Below are 16490 nucleotides of genomic sequence, written 5' to 3'. Positions count from 1 at the left end.
TCTCTTATAGGTGAGGTTTTAAGATAAGCCCAGAGAGAGAGAGTGAGTTTCTACCTCACCCACACATATGTTTTATTTTTATTTTATTATTATTCTTTTACTTTTATTTTACAAATGTGCAAATAAACCAACAAACCAATGTCTGAAGTCCAAACCTACTACTTTCACATAGTAGAAATAAAAATGTTGACAAATGTTTGAAAGAAATCACCTTGTTTTTAAGGTGGAATTGGCATTTCTTAGGTCTGACATACTCCTACCACACTTTTTAAATAATAATAATAAAAAAAAAGGTTTCATTGCTGCAAGATAATCCTTCAAGTCTCTGCCTCAGTGTGCCAGACGGCCTTGTTTATTACCTCTTATTTACTGTTGTTGGCAGGGCGTTTTTACTCTGCAAGCAACAAACCCTTATTAAGTGTATTTTTTGCTCTTCAGTCGATCTACTTCATCTCTGCTATGCCGATGTTTTTTCCCCCAAGTTATTGAAGTTCACACACTATGGGCCAAGTACATATATATATAGCAAATGAAACATGTTCTTCTTCTCTTCATTCCCCAGGGAATTAAAGAGGACAATCACAGGGTTTGTGAGGAGATGTCTCAATCTTTTTTATCATTTCTATGTGGTGCTTTTTCCTCATGGACATATAACAGTACAGTAGAGTTGTGTGGGTATTTTACAGGTTTTATATGTTATAGTTTATCTTGTGTTGATTAAGATTGCATTTATGTGACTTTAATTTGAGCTGGATGACAGAAGAACTACAATTTTAATGGTTTTATTCATGAAAACACTAAACTGACTGTTTTTAGATGCTTTAGGTTATTTCTATGAGACACTTTTCCGAAAGCTCAAAGAAAATAGTCAATTCAGTTTCCACCTAAGACCTGAATCTTCCTATTTTAAACTGATTTACTAACTTGTTCAAAGCTATGTATGTACACACACATATATACAGTTCTTACAAATATTTTAAGAGCTTTTTTTCTTCTACCGGTCTATATTACACTGTTGTTAAAAAAAGCTTTTCAGTTTCATTATGTTAGATGTGTCTCCGAATAGAAACAGAAACTGTAATCTCACATCACTAAATCCTAAATGTCAACACATGGACGGATTTATACGAGATGTTTAATAGTGTGATTTACGTTTAATGAGACCACAAGTGTCAAAATCTTAATGTTAATACATAATTATCTCATATCTAACTGAGCAGAAGCTTTTCTAAAGAGTCTAATATTACTCCAAAAAGACCCAGTGTCACATTTAAGGTAAATAAGTCTGTTGATGTAAGTTATTTTTACAATTTCATCATATTAGGTGTCCCTCACAATAGAAACTGAAACAAAAACTGTAATATATCACATCACTAAATCCTAAATGTCAACAAGCTTTCAGACATTAGAGGTGGTTTAAGTTTCAGGCATGAACCCACACCAACATCATTTTAGCATTATTATTTATATTCTGGTCACTTTACTTTTATCACTTGTTTTAGCTCGGAATTATTTTATATGTTTAAGGGTTTCTGGTTGTCGTGGATACCCATTTTCTTTTCTGTTTTGCTGTTGTTACAAGTGAATTTCCTTGTTGTAGGATTAATAATGTACAAGCTAATCTAATTCATGGGAACAAATGTACAAGATATGATTATTATATATCTACTATATATAATTATCTCATATCTAACTGAGCAGCAGCTTTTCATAAACATAATGAAGGTTACTATGAGTCTAATATTACTCTAAAAAGACCCAGTGTCGACACTAAAGTTAAACAAGTGTGTTAATGTAATGTATAGAGTTAGACACTTCATTTATATATCCAATAGCTCATAGATAACCACAAAACACAACTACATAAATAATAAGTACAAATAATACATACAAAAAGCCTAAAAGTTAAAAATAATATATACAACAAAAATATACAAGAAAATTATATCTTATGGTGTTATCATTGTAAAGTCTGATGGCTACAGGTACAAATGACCACTTAAGGTTAAGTGTTAAACAAAAACTATATTGGAGATAACTTTAACTAACGCAAAAAAGAGAAGCGAATAAACGTAATTTGACACCTAAAATTAACCTTTCTACAACATTTATCAGCCATTTTGCTACTATTTCGTATCACGTAGCGTTATATTCTTCATACTACCGTTAACGTTATGTACGGATAAAATTAATATTTAGAAACCAGCAATGAGCACAAAAAAACCCCACACACTTTAATGAAGAATAACTTGACACCTCTGCTAACCTTCCCTGACAGTGCATCGCCATGTCCACTGTGAGCTTACGGACATCTCCGCACGTAAACGGCCTTCTAGAATACAACTTGGCCGCGGGTTGATATTCTCGAAGTGCCGTACGTCATAATTCAACATGAGCGTCTGCGCCACCGTGCGTACACTACGCTACCGATGGAACGTAACTTATGTCACGAATACGGCCTACGGGGGCTACAAACAAACAGCCGATAAGCTAACAGGCTAGCATGATCCCGACCTGCAAGCTAACGTGCACACTGACAGCGCGGTATGTCCGACGCTACGAAAACGACCTTAGGACAGGTGTTACGAGGAGAAAGACACAACACGGAATATGCTCAACTACTCCAAATGGCGCTAACTTAAAAGGTAGAAATTCATCTATCTCGTGTGCCCGAACCGGTGCAAGGCCTGCGGAGACAGCTCATGCTCCGCTCGCCGAAAGCGCACACTGACAGCGCGCGAAATACGCCACCGATGTCCCATGTAAAGCTTTTACCGGATTCCCGAGGTTGTACGCTTTCGTTTGACATATCGCTGGTGTCCACACAAGGTCGTTAAATGGTGTTTTTTTACCTTCTTCGGTCGGTTGTCAGCGCTCGCAGACCTTCCTCGCCCCAAATCCAGAACAAACAGTCCCGTTCGACGTCGCTCGCTGACGTCAGACGCACGCAGGCAGGCTGGACGTTGTCAGTCGAAATGTCACCCAGGACTCCTCCTCCTCTTCTCTCCTCCTCTCTCTCTATCCCTTCCTCCTCTTCCTTCCTCCTCCTCCTTTTCTCTCCTCCTCTTTTCTCCCTCTTCCTTCCTTCCTTCCTTCCTTCCTTCCTTCCTTCCTCCCTCCTCCTCCTCCTCCTCCTCTTCTCTCCTCCTCCCTCCCTCCTTCCTCCTCCCTCCCCCGGGGCAACATCACGCAATACCCCGCAATAGTTTCAGTGAAACAGAAACTACTTCATCATAACAAAGATGATGTCTTCGATAGATTTACTTTAAATTACATTCCAGGAATATAAATAGTTAAATATAATCACATTAATTCCTCATCAGCACCACCCTGTGGCGCTAAGTACCCAAGGAAGTGCCATTAAGTTGCTTTTATACCCCTGAGCAGTACATATTGATTAGACGAGGGGTGTCAAACATAGGGCCCGCGACCCAGAACCGTCCGCCAAAGCGGTCTAATCCGGCCCACTGGATAACTTTGCAACGTATGAAAGTAATTTAAATCGGTCTGCGGCTTCACAGGCTGTTTCCACTCTGACCATGAATACAATTCTCTGAAAAATTACAATATTTATTTATTGTAATTTAGCTCCAGTAAAAGGCTGTCGTCAGTCTGTTTACAAGCCTCACAGCTTGTGTGGAAGAAGCTGTTGAGCATCCTGAAGCAGATGCTCCAGTACCGCTCTCCAGTCAGCAGGAGGGAAACATTTATATATTGAAAAGTGTGCAAAATGTTATCAATCAGCAGCTTCTGTGTAGAATAATTAGATGGTTTATTATAGTAAAGTTATATTTTTGTACATTATTATGCAATGGTTTTGTTGGGCTGTATGTGGTCCTTGAACTAAGATGAGTTTGACACCTCTGGACTAGACGGAGCAAAATCAGAAATGTAATGTTCAGAATGACACTTTTCACACTTTACTGTATTTATGAGTTAACAGCCAACCTTTGCCTAACGATCTAAAAGATTGGAATATGTATATGCAGTTAATAAAATGAAATCCTATCAGTGTAGATAATTAAGCTACACCTCACTCTGGCATTTGTGAGTCATTATTAATGTGTGGGAACGAGGGAATGAGTTTGCTGCTTTACGTTAAAGACTGGTGTTAAATTCAAGGAGAAAAGTAATGACATTTGACTCAGATTGGCAGTCGTCCAAAGTAGTGCTTGCTGGCTGGATTAAGCTAGCATGGGGCTATGAGATGAGCTGCACATGTACAATAGAGATTTAATAAACAATATCCTTACATAATGTTAGTGGTAGTATGAAGAATATAAAGCTACGTGATATGAAATAGTAGCTAAATGGCGGTATTTGTAGATATATTTGATATAAACAGTGAAACAGTCATTTATTCAACAAGTTTATTTCTTACCATGTGAAACAAAGCTGTCTTATACATGACTGATATCCACTCCAATTATCCCATGCTTATCCTACACACATTCACCCTGTCTGAGGAATAGAAAGCCCACCCTTGTTCCACATTTTACCAATCCATCATCCATCCACCATCATAAATACTGGCAATGAACAGAATGCTATGGCATGTGATAAGAAAAAAAGAAAAAAAAAAGTTAATCTATTAACTTTATAATACTCAAAGATTTCTTAAACAATTCTAAACAAATGTATCTAAAATTAAGAAGAATTTGAACAAAGGCACAAGCAAAAGTATTTAAAAAAGGAATAGCTGGACATTTTGGGCATTTTTTCTTGCCAAGTTTTTAAATGAGAATGTGTGACGGGGTCTGAGCCGAGCCGAGCGTGGAAGTAGAGCCATTAAGCCTCGTTACCTAGCAACACAGCTGGATTCACAACATCGCAAGATAAAAGCTATGGATGTCATACTAGCATGGGGTACTGTACTTGTTACTTAAGGTTATAATATATTAATTGGTGCCAAATGTTAGTACATAACAGAACTGAGAGTGAGCATCCCGAAATAAGTTTTAAAAATATCAAACAAACAAAATTACCAACTAAAACAGTGACGGGAGCACCAATCCACAGACACAAAGAAAAATAAAAGGATCCATTTTACCAGCTTACGTGGCAACTAGCAGCTAGTTAGCATATGTAGCATCATTACTACAGCCATGCCATGCTGTGTGTAGCTAACATACTGTATAAAAATAAAGTGTAGCCGAGGTGTTTCCGGTTTAACAGTACCATGCTGCTGGACGAATCCACGTCCAAATGAGGATTCTTGCGTGACCTTCATGAATCCAGCTGCCTGGCAACGTAAGACGGTGATGGACAGATGGATCGTCCAATCACCTGCCAGGTATTTTTTTGGAAGTGCGTACTCTTTTGCAAAATAGTTTCCAAGTGTGATTTCTCAGATGGTTCTGTGTAACAAACCACCTCATACATAAAGTTACTAGCCTAGTTCTCAAAAATACACTCAGCAGCTCCTCTAAAGAGAGATGGTAGGCATAAATAAAACACTATGTTATTCCATCTTCTCATGAAACTCTCTGCAAGAAAGCCAACAGAAGGATTTCCCAAAATGTCAAACTATTTCTTTAACAAAACAAAAAACTATTTAAAGTTGAGACTCAATAGACAGTGACAAATTTCAAGAGCAAAATATGTAGTTTTCAGTACTGTGCCTGGCAATAAAACTGGGCTGAATGGGATTGTGGGAGTCAGTGACTGGTCCAGACTGATTTTAAAGGTCAACAAGTCACAACAGGGTGCAAAAGTCATTCGTCTTTCTTTTCTTCTTTTTCTTCTTCTTTAACCTCTGCTGCTGCTTCTGCTGCCTCCTCCACTCTTTCCTCTTCGTCTGCTTCCTGCTCGCCCGGTAATCCATCTTCTCCAATCTCATCGTGCACCACATATCCCTCCTCCTCCTCTTCTTCTTCTTCCACTTCAAAACCTTCCTCCTCTTCTTGGTTCCCCTGATCCTCATTTCTCTCCATTTCTAGCCCCTCCTCCATTTTTTCCTCTTCTTCCGCCTCCGCCTCCGCCTCTGCTTCTGCCTCCGCCTCCTCTGGTGCTTCTGTTGCTGCTTCACCCTCGACCTCCTGTTGGTCCGCATCATCTTTAACTGGCGCCGCTTCCGTCTGGCCGTCTGCTGTCTCGCTGGTTAACTCCAACTCGGACACGTCCATCACCATGGAGTCCTCTGGATCCTGGTCGTCCTGGTTACCAGTGAACGGGTTCTCTCCCTAACAGAAAAGGAAGAAGGTTTGTTACTATGTTTCTTCTGTTCATAATGAGTTAAAATGGAAATCTGAAATTTAACATCCCATCTCCATCCTCCCTTTATTCTCTATTTTAGCCTGTTTTACTGCTTGGACTATCCTCTTTATTTTATTTTACTTTATTGTATCTTTTCATAACCCACCTTTTATGTCTGTTTTACTTCATTACTTTTACTCTTTTACTCCTAACATTTCTGGTTTTACCCACTTTATTTTATAGTGACATTATTTCATTCTTTCCTTCATTAATCTTTTATTTTATTTATTTTAACAGTTTTATCCTACCTCTGTTGTTCCTATATTTAATGATTTCCCCCCCGTTTGTTTGTTCTGACTATATCAACCACTTTGTGTTACATCACGATGAATGAAAAGTGCTACACAAATAAAGTTGGATTGATTGATACTACAAAGCACGTCATTGATCTTCAACTTTTAAGTGGCACTCTCCACCAAAGCCTATAGTTTAATACTGTAGAATTGTTTTAGATGAAAGGGCAATCAGATTAGCGTATACTGTATCGTCATTACCCAAATAATCAGCCTATTTCCTCCAAAATTGCTCATCTTTTACTTGCTGCTAGATGAGCGATGCAATTAAAAGCATGGCTCTGGTTTAATTTGTGCTTTCATGGTGTCATTTATACTAGAATTGCGCTCCATTACACTTTTTTTTTACTGCCAGTTAAAAGCAAAATGGCACAATATAGCACACAGGGGCACTTCAGTCATTTTAGCTCCCCTATTATTATCATCACAATAGAACAGAAATGGTAATATAGTTTTCAAATATTATATAATTATGATAAATATTTGATTTTTACCATTATTATGAGTTTAGAGTATTTACACTCAAATTTAAAAGATTGAAATGCATCCAAAGTGTGATGTGATGAAACTATTTAGGGCTTTGTTCTGGTTTCACTTTTACTGTGGCTGAAAACAAGCAATGACACGGTGACCACAAATTTCATCTTCATTCCTATTTCTGATAGAAATATATTGATGTTATATTAGTACATTTAAAAAGAGCACCAGTACGCTATTCAGAACATGCATATTGGTTGCCAGTCCATGTACACATACCTTGAGGTAACTCTCCAGCTTCTTGCCAATGATTTTGTGGTTGAGGATGCTGCGAGCGACGGACAGACAGGCTCTCTTGGACTGCTCCATCATACCCTTGAATCACAGGAAGGACAGTTCCCAGTCATAAATAAGACAAAACATTCAAGGAACAAGCATTACATCATCCAGTGTTGGCCGCAGGGGTGTGATAGTAATTGGATTGGTGCATCTTTGTGCAGTTGAACCCACCTAACCATATATTATCCTGCATCATTATGACTTTTACAGTAAATTAAAGCACCAAAACAAAAAGACTGTGTTGGCTAATTTTGAAAGATCACATACAAATGTTTGACTGCAGTCATTTCTACGACTCTAATTATATCCCCAGAGGCTAACATTTTAACAATCAATTATAACTTAAAACAAACATGTATTGAAACTGGATTTGACACAGTCAGACAGGTTCTAGTCATGTTCACTGCCTTCCTCACATTCAGTCTGTAGCTTTTCATACAATGTTAATTCCAACAGATTTATTAAAATGTCTCTGTCAATGGGCCGTACCTTGCGGTTGTAGTTATGGTCAGGTGACTTGATATGTTTCTGTATCAGGTGAGGCTGCATTGGAATGAAAAGGTCACATGCTGCGCAGTGGGCGGCTTCCACCTTCCTCATGAAGTGCTCCATACCGAGATCTGCACAAAAGTGTGAGAAATATCCATGATGAGTCATCAGGTTACTTCTTCCACTCTCTCTCTCACACTCACACACACACACACACACACACACACAGCTGCTGCTGCTTACCCCTGGTGAGGTCCTGCTCTTTGTACATCTGGCAGATGGAAGCACTGTGGTTTTCCAACTGACTAACCCTCTGCTCTGTCTTCTTAAACTTGTTCTGCAGATAATCCTAGAAAGCACAAAAAGGGAAAAGTTTGTGTTAGTTTACACCCCACACACACACACACGCACGCACAACCTCAGTTACTCTACTAAACCTGCTGCATGTACAAAACAATAAACCAATGTTTTTGTTTCCTGTTAAGTTTACTATGCTTGTATTTAATATAACCACAAAACCTCGACGTGCATGAATCACTTAAAGCAGAAGTTGAGTGTTATTTTATAATGACGTCACAACATTTGGTGGAACTTCTCTTTAAAAGAAACCAGCAACATCTTTAAATACAACAAACATTCAACACAATAACCCTGCCATGAAAACCATATATGTAATGCACAAAAAGCTGCACTCTTATTTTAGTGCATTTACGAAGAGCAAAGGCTTAAGGCCATAAATCTGTTTTTGGAGCATCTGTAAGTGTGACATATGGTGTGAATGTAACCCAAATCTCAAATCACCTGGAGGAAGTCTGTGGTGGGCTTGGACAGCTGGCCGGAAAGGAACTTAAAGTGATCCTTGTGGAAGCGACTCTCGAGATGAGCCTCCATTTCCTCCTTGTAGAATGAACGGAACTTGCACACAGAGCATGCAAACATCACCCTAAAATACAAAATCTTAGTATTAAAACCCATGAGGAAAGAGGCACATGAAACAATCTTTATCACTATAGAAACCTAGCTTTGTGATTGCAACAAAACTATAGGAATAGCGAGGTCAAATGAAACATGGATGCATCCCACGCTCTCTAAGAATGAAAGCACGCACCTCTGAAAACCCCTTTAAGTATCTAAGCATCTATTTATATCTGTTGTTAACATGCAGTGCCTCTTATGTGTCTCGAGCTGACCAGTTGTGTCCAGATGTTGATGCTGCCTACAATCGTCTAAGACCCTCGTGCACAGTTATCACATCAAACAAGTGCCAGATTTGTCATTAAAGCTAAGAAAAAATGTTTCAAGAATGTATGTACAGGCTATTCTAAGTATTTAGATTACTGCAACCATGTTCATCTGTGCTACTTTTTTCATCAAGACAACCACCATGTGCTGCGGTGATGACATCATTTCCTGTTATATCCTTGGCAGGGACGCTTTAGCATTTACACTACAAAGATATGTGGTCAAATGCATCCCTGGTTAGAGTGATGGATCACAATGCGTCTTGGTGGTCATTTAAACGGGGTGGCCAGGTGTAAACGGGGTCTATGCTATGCCCTCTTACCTTTCCAGGAAGCCCCTCCTCTTCCTCATTTTCGGGGGCTTGTCCTGACCCTGGGCTGGGCTCTTTTTCTTCGCCTGGGAACTATCCTCCTGTTTCTGTGCAGCTGAGCACAAGAACAGAAAGTGTTAATGCCACAATTTCCATGAGAAGTAAAACAGTACAACTAGTGGAAAAAGTCTGTAGTTAAACTCACCATCATCTCCATCAGCAGTAGATTTTGTCTCCTGTGAAGAAAAGCATTGCGATATTTATTACATGTATAAAATGATGAGGTTTAGATCAGAGCCAGCTTGTGTTTGTGCTGTTTGGTAGAAATAAAAACTCTATATTTATAAAATTGGTTGTATGAATTAATCTTGCCATAGCTTATTTATTATATAACCCATGTATTAGACAGTTGCTATTTTATAAACATAGTTGAAGGATTAATAAAGCCAGAAATTTTTTTTTGATATTGCACAATAAGGATGATTTGATGCTGAGCGAGTCAACAGTCTCCAAACAAGCTTGATTTACTCACCGCAGCTGCAGCCTTTGATTCACTGTCATCACCGTTTTTCTCTGTTTGCTCTGCGGAAGTAAAAACATACTAACATGAGCCAAAGTCAGCACAAAGGCCGTGGTCCGTCTGGTAATACGGCGGGTTTTATTTGATGTTGGGGTTTTGTTTTTTTTTTAGTTACCTTGGGTAGCTTCTGATCCTGCACTCTCAGTCCTGTTAATCTTTGACTCTGGCTCATCGGTTCCACTCAGCGTTTGCTTTCTCTTCTTCTGGGGTTCACGCTGTGGCTTCACCTGCTACAGTCAACAAAATCAATTTGCACTCTGACAAAAACACATTGAAGTAAAACCAAAAACTCATATTAATGAATTCTAAATTTAAAAAAAAAAAAAAAGGTGCTCTGTGGAGTTTTTTTGGTAAACAATGAAGTATAAGTTCTAACCAACATGATGAATGCTTTTCATTCCTAATAAAACATTAGCTAGCAGCCTTCATTAGTGGCACATTGTTGCACATTTCTTGAGACATTAGCGCCTCCTGTTAGTCAAACAGTGTTTCTACATGTCTATCTTCATGTTGGTGCTTGAGGGACTCACTAATAATGAAGCTGCTCCGTAGTATTACTAAATACAGATGTCCTAAATACAGTTTTTTGGCTCCGATCAGAGTCCTTAAATAACTGGCTGTCTGTACCAAATCCAATACTTATATTTACCTCCACTGATCCTAATGATCATCTCAGGACTACTAGAGGTCAAAAACTCCACAGGGTACCTTTAATGCTTCTAAAAGCCAATTAGTACACTTCACAAGTCTTCCTTCTCTGGGCATGTCCTTATCACTCGCATTACCCTTATTGTGAGATTACCCAAAAGACAAAAAAACAAACAAAAACACTTTTAAAACACATTTAAATCTAACCAACCTTAAACTAAATAAATCAATATATAATTCCCCCGAGTCAAATCATTTGATACCGACGCATGTAAACAAGAACAGGGATGGGGCAGGGAGAAGTACCACTTGCCTTTAATGTTCAAAAGGGGCAGTTTAGCTCCATGAGGCATTTCTGACCACATTGAATAAGGGCTGGACGGAGATGGAAGGGCAAGTGATGCGTCAAATGTGTGTCTGGGATTATCTGTGACAAACTGCTTTGGTGGCACATAGCAGGTAGTAGCACATGAGGCTGACTTGCCATTTGGTTGAGGATACAAAAAAGGAGGGGATCGGAAAGGGCTTAACTTACGCCCAATGTCTGAAGAGGGCTTCCTAATTTGGCTGGAGGTACTTACTTTGTTAAGGGGTCTCTTGCGGCCTCGCTGGCGGCCGGCCCGTGGGCCCCCTCCAAAATGCCTCCCAGGAAAGTCGTGAGGCCCTTGAGTGGAACCCTGATGGAAACCCCCACTCTCAGGGTACATGCGGTTGGACAGGAGGGATGGGAGCTTGCCTCTACCACCTCCTGGAGAATGGCCACGGTGGGACTGGCCACCACTACCGCTTCCCCGCCCTCCTCCTCCTAATGGAGTGGGGTCTGACCTGCGGCTTCCAAACCCTCCTCCAGTTCCTCGACCCCCAGCACTTCCACCCCTTCTGGGGGAACGTCGGCCTGCTCCAGCCCATCCTGCACCTCCAGAACCTGCTCCCTGGCCACTGGTGAAGGACTCCCTCATATTCTGTCGCATTTTAGCGACTCCATAGGAAGAGGAAGGGCTGTCGAAGCCTCCTCCTCCCCCTAGCCCAATTCCCCCTCCGAAGCCCGAGCCTCCTCGCTGACCCAACAGCATGTTGTCCCCACGGCCATCGCCATAACCATAGCTACTGCCGCCAGATCTGTAGAGATCTCGGGAGGAGGAGAGAGCGGAGGAACGCGAGTCGAAAGACTCGTACTGGTCAAACCTGCGGGAGGGAGGGAGGGAGAGGGGTGATAAAGAGCTGAGAGCAAAGGAGGCAGAAAGGCAGTCAGGTTTGGATTTCTCCACCTGCTATTCCTTCTCCTCCATGGTCTCGCTTTCTCCATTTATTTTCTTGTCACTCCCAGCTTTATTTCATAAACCTCATTAGATCAGAAATTGGTGATCCAAAATAAGTTAACACTCTGTTTGTGGTATTGTATTATATAATACCGAATTTTCCTCTGATCTTTACATTTTCAGAAACTCATCCAACCACATTTTTTGTTGGAGGTCAAACAGTATCTGCAGAGGAGGGGAATTGTAGTGTCTTTTAACCACTAGTCCTTGTTAAAGGATTGGCTGTGAAACAGACATGAGCACAGTCCATTAGAACCAATGATGTCTTCAGACAGATTCAAGAGGGACAATATCATGGGAAGTGACTGGATTATAATAAATACTCAAGAAAGGGGTTGAAACACAAATTGGGCTTTTTCCAGGGGTAAGAGTGTTTTAGTAGATATAGCTGGCAGCCTTCAATAAACAATTCAGCAAAAGTAATATCAGGCCAACACCTGTCAACTCATCTTTGTTGTGTAACCTAAAGCCAGAATGTGGGGTTAGGTCACATGGATGAGAAAAACAAAAGTGTGTGTGTGAAATGAAAACAAAGTCAAGACAAAAGGCAATGTTCAGGAAGTGCTAGGTATGGAAGGACTGATTTCACGTGCAAGCATGCCAATCTGATACAAAATGGAGACTCTGGTCTGTACTTGTACTTCCAGCAGGAGGGACATGCATTTTCATGACTTCTATGACAAGACTTTCTCTCCAGACAGAGCAGAACTTAGCAAAAAAAAAAAAAAAAAAAGAGAGCAATCAAGCTCCGTCAGATGTTGAGGCGTTCAAATGCAACCTGTGAACAACTCACACTTTCACCTCCACCACAAATAGGAATTGAGGCATACATAGTTTCACCAAGGATAAATGTGCAGTGTGTGTAAGTACAGGTTTATACTGCCTCTCCGCTCTAGAACAACAACAACCTGGGTCTATCGCCACATTGGTCTTGGTTTTCAATTCTTTACACATAGTTGTTTTTCTACAACGAGGCCAACTCCACAATCCCAAACTTGGAATGACTTTTACCAAATACCGATAGCATTAGAAGGCCAAAGTGTCTTTTAATATCAGTGCAGACATTTACCAAGGTCCTTTATTCAGATTCGTCTAAAAAAACAAAAAGAAGCAACATTTAACTGGCTGGATATTTATATATGTGTGTCTTTAAATACATATATGTGCACTAACAGTATCAACTCAGGTATATTATTGTTTGACACCAATACTACTGTGGACATGTTACTATTCTTTAATACTACTGTCTATCCGTTATATTGCTTGTGTACTTACTCATTATTTATTGCTCTTTATTCGTTCTAATGATGCTCTTCTATTTCTTGCCATCTGCTTGATGCTGCAATAATGTAAATTTCCCCAATATGGGACTAATAAAGGAATATCTTATCTTATTGTCCGGGTACGAGGGGAGTTCTCAACCTACCACATAAATGTTTAAACATGACAGACACTAAATGGGAAATGTAATACTCTTATAATGTGTATGTGTTTGTGGTATCTGATGGCTGATGAAAACAGTATGGAGCCAATAAATAAACAAAATAAAACAATCTTACCTGTCTCGACCCCCTTTCATACCCCCCTCCAACTGCGTGAGCATGTCCAAGCGCTGGTTGATTTTGGCAATGACTGCATCTGCATGTGTGCCTGTGGATGAGAGCAGGGACGCTCCCGAGAGACCTCTCTTCATGTGGCTGCCTCCTCCTCCTCCTCCTCCTCCTCCATATCCCCCGAGCCCTGACATGGAGTCCTTATAACCTCCCCCATACAGGTCAAAGCTCCCAGAACCTAATGCGGTGAGGAATTAGAAGACCTGAATATGACAAATGTCCCATCTCATACTATACGTTAAGGTTAAATGAGGTTAAATCACTAGTCCCTTAACCTTTACATACTGTTCAGGGTCCAATGTGACCCATTTTTACATTAAAAAAACACTATATAAACATTTCTTTTAGCTGGACCTTTCCTAATATGACCCACAGTTTACAAAAATGGAATAAAATCCATTAAAAAAAAAAATCCAAAATCAGCATTTAAACATGTTAAATTCTTCATATTCAATAAAATGTTCTCCTGGACCATAAAATAGTGATTGTGAATGTCTTTTTTAAGATTAATCAAACTTTTATTAATAACTAATGGGGGATTTATGAATTTGAACTGTGTAGAGACTAATTATGAGTGACAATATGAACAGTATGTGAGGGATAATCAGAAATGATAACGTCAAATGTTAATCATCAATTGTCAAATAGAGTAAAATGATTTGTTGTTTCACTAAGACAGACATTAATCTCTCATCTCTCTAGTTTAGTTAAACTGTTAAAAACAACACCAGTAATAAAAACACACACACTGTTACACATGTGAAATCATGTCAGTATAAACCGGCTCTAGTTTGATCTCTACAGTAACTCAGAGCTGGCATCACAATGTGTTTCCTTCAATTGTGCGATCATACGGACAATGGATGACTTATTCACTCACTTCTACTTCCCGACCCTCCGCCTCCCCAACTGGAGTAACCTAAGAGACGAGAGGGAAAAGATTGATATATGCAAATTCAAAAATAACATGACATTTCAAACTTTTATCAGGGAATACATTTGGTTATCAATGAGGCATCAGCCTGTATGGATGACTGAACAGATTATGAAGCAAAAGCAACACGACATTTGAGAAGGGTTTACTGTAATCATTCCTCCTGTTCATACTAAAACTGAACTCTCTTATTTCATTCGAACCTTTTAAAAGATTGTACTGGCATGTTGTTTCTCTTATTGTCTGTTCATCTATCAGTAAACTTCTTGTATACAGGTCTCTCTTGAAAGAGAGATTCATATGAGACTACCCATTTAAATAAAAAGATTTAATACTGGCTGGTAAAAACAATTAAATGCTCAAGTGATCAAAAATCAATAGCGTGTCTGTCTACAAAGTCATAAACATTTAAAGTTTATCTGAAGCTTTATGCTTAGCTTTAGCAGTCTGAATTAGTCATATCAGGTGGATATCTGCCACATTTACTGTCTTTTTTACCATCAATGTCCCTCTTTGTGTTCCCTGTTGAGCTGGGGTGGAAGTATAGTAACAAAAAGAGGAACGTTGGCTCTAAAAAGGACTAACATTGAAAGATATCTACCTGGTTTGATATATTTGGATGACTGAAGCTTCACATCATGCTCCAGATAACCTTTTCAATACATTTTTGCACAGAAGGAGGACATTTTAAGAGCATTGTATAAGGGATCTTCTATAGGAGGAATGTTTGCAGCTAGAAAAGCCTACTGCAAGGTTTATTGGAGCACCTAACCTGGTTATTGTTTTATAGCAGGAAAAAGTGAATGGTAAAACCCGTCCTGATCGCTTCCTGGTTTGGTGGCATATTGAAAATGGTGAATGCAAAAACAGCTGCAGAAGAGTATTAATGACAGTAAGGCTGCAGCCAAATTAAGTTTTTTGGAGGCATTTTTTGCTGAGACGGCCATTTTATAGACTAGCCTTTTAAAGTGCAAGCTTTCCCCCTCCCTCCCCTACACACTGACTCCATTTTAATGGTTATCATTAGTTAGCAAAGGCGAGCTAACACACCATACACACAACAGCATAACAATGGGCTATCACACTCCTCAATGTTAGCTCAAATAAAATAGCCTGGCGGTGAAGTGGCTAACCTAGTCATCTAACTCGCCGTGTTTCTTTCAAGTTAGCTAACAAGGCCCTGGGATACCTTTTTAAGACTTTTACACGATTCGTGATTGCCACAACATGTAGGTTATGTTTTCTTACATAACAGGCAACTGTGAATGTGTGTGTGGGTTGGTTGCTGTGCAGCTGAAAATCTGTCCTAGCTGCTACAGCACAGCTAACAGTGTAAATGCACGGATGCTAAGCTACATTAGTGGGTAACAAAGCATGCGGCTAACCGGATAACTAATAAACGATAATGACTGCAGCCAAGACGGATATATATATGCACAGGTTATATTGGACATTAGTTTACATAGCTCAACAACCAGACTATATTTACCAGAACCGTAGCCTCTGCTGTCCATGTTTTTTTTGTGCGTTACTCGGTCAACACAAGCTGCCCCGGTGGTTTCTTCTTGAAGCAGAGAGGTGCTGATCTGGACTACAAGACGCAGCAGCGACGCTCCTCTGTACGACGCAAATCACGTGACTGGGAATGCATCATCATCGTACGTCACACGCACGAGTGACGTAAAGCGGCGCTGATTGGATTCTAAAAAAAAAAAAAGAGAAGATGATCCATTTGAAAATTTTACACAACATTTATCTAACAAATATTTACCTTTCTAGATTTTTAGAATCAGATGACAAATGCTCTTTTTGTCAAATTGAAAAAGAGGATGTTCTTCATTTATTTTGTGATTGCTCATTTTGTGTAACATTTTGGAAGGATTATGTTTTAAACAATACTTCAAATAAGAATATTTGTAACATTGTTTTTATTTTTTTAGGAAAATGTCATATCCACAAGGCCAAATTATCAAAAACAACCCCATCATTAT

The 16490-nt window shown here is 39.5% G+C and overlaps 2 protein-coding genes across 3 annotated transcripts in view; both read right to left on the bottom strand.

The window, feature by feature from the left end:
- The window catches only part of LOC128367585 (dnaJ homolog subfamily A member 3, mitochondrial-like), a 297084-nt gene that overhangs the window by 64621 nt on the left and 215973 nt on the right, over nt 1-16490 (bottom strand). The gene's annotated exons all lie outside the window — the stretch shown is intronic.
- On the bottom strand, nt 4357-16083 carry akap8l (A kinase (PRKA) anchor protein 8-like). 2 transcript variants are annotated; one of them, XM_053328102.1, is made up of 13 exons: nt 15989-16083; nt 14446-14484; nt 13512-13743; nt 11215-11818; nt 10101-10215; nt 9938-9987; nt 9611-9641; nt 9418-9520; nt 8655-8796; nt 8097-8202; nt 7854-7984; nt 7305-7400; nt 4357-6182 (listed from the first exon to the last, which is right to left on the bottom strand). In XM_053328102.1, exons 1-13 carry the CDS (start codon nt 16011-16013, stop codon nt 5715-5717), a joined length of 2142 nt encoding a protein of 713 aa, XP_053184077.1. In that variant the 5' UTR covers nt 16014-16083; the 3' UTR covers nt 4357-5714. The 2 variants fall into 2 exon arrangements, with proteins under 2 accessions (XP_053184077.1, XP_053184084.1); XM_053328109.1 differs by having other exon boundaries at nt 10101-10212.

Source organism: Scomber japonicus, chromosome 2 (assembly GCF_027409825.1).
Source record: "Scomber japonicus isolate fScoJap1 chromosome 2, fScoJap1.pri, whole genome shotgun sequence".
Lineage (NCBI taxonomy): Eukaryota > Metazoa > Chordata > Actinopteri > Scombriformes > Scombridae > Scomber > Scomber japonicus.
The sequence above is the reverse complement of the archived record's forward strand: the minus strand, read 5'-3'. Positions and strand labels throughout refer to the sequence as shown.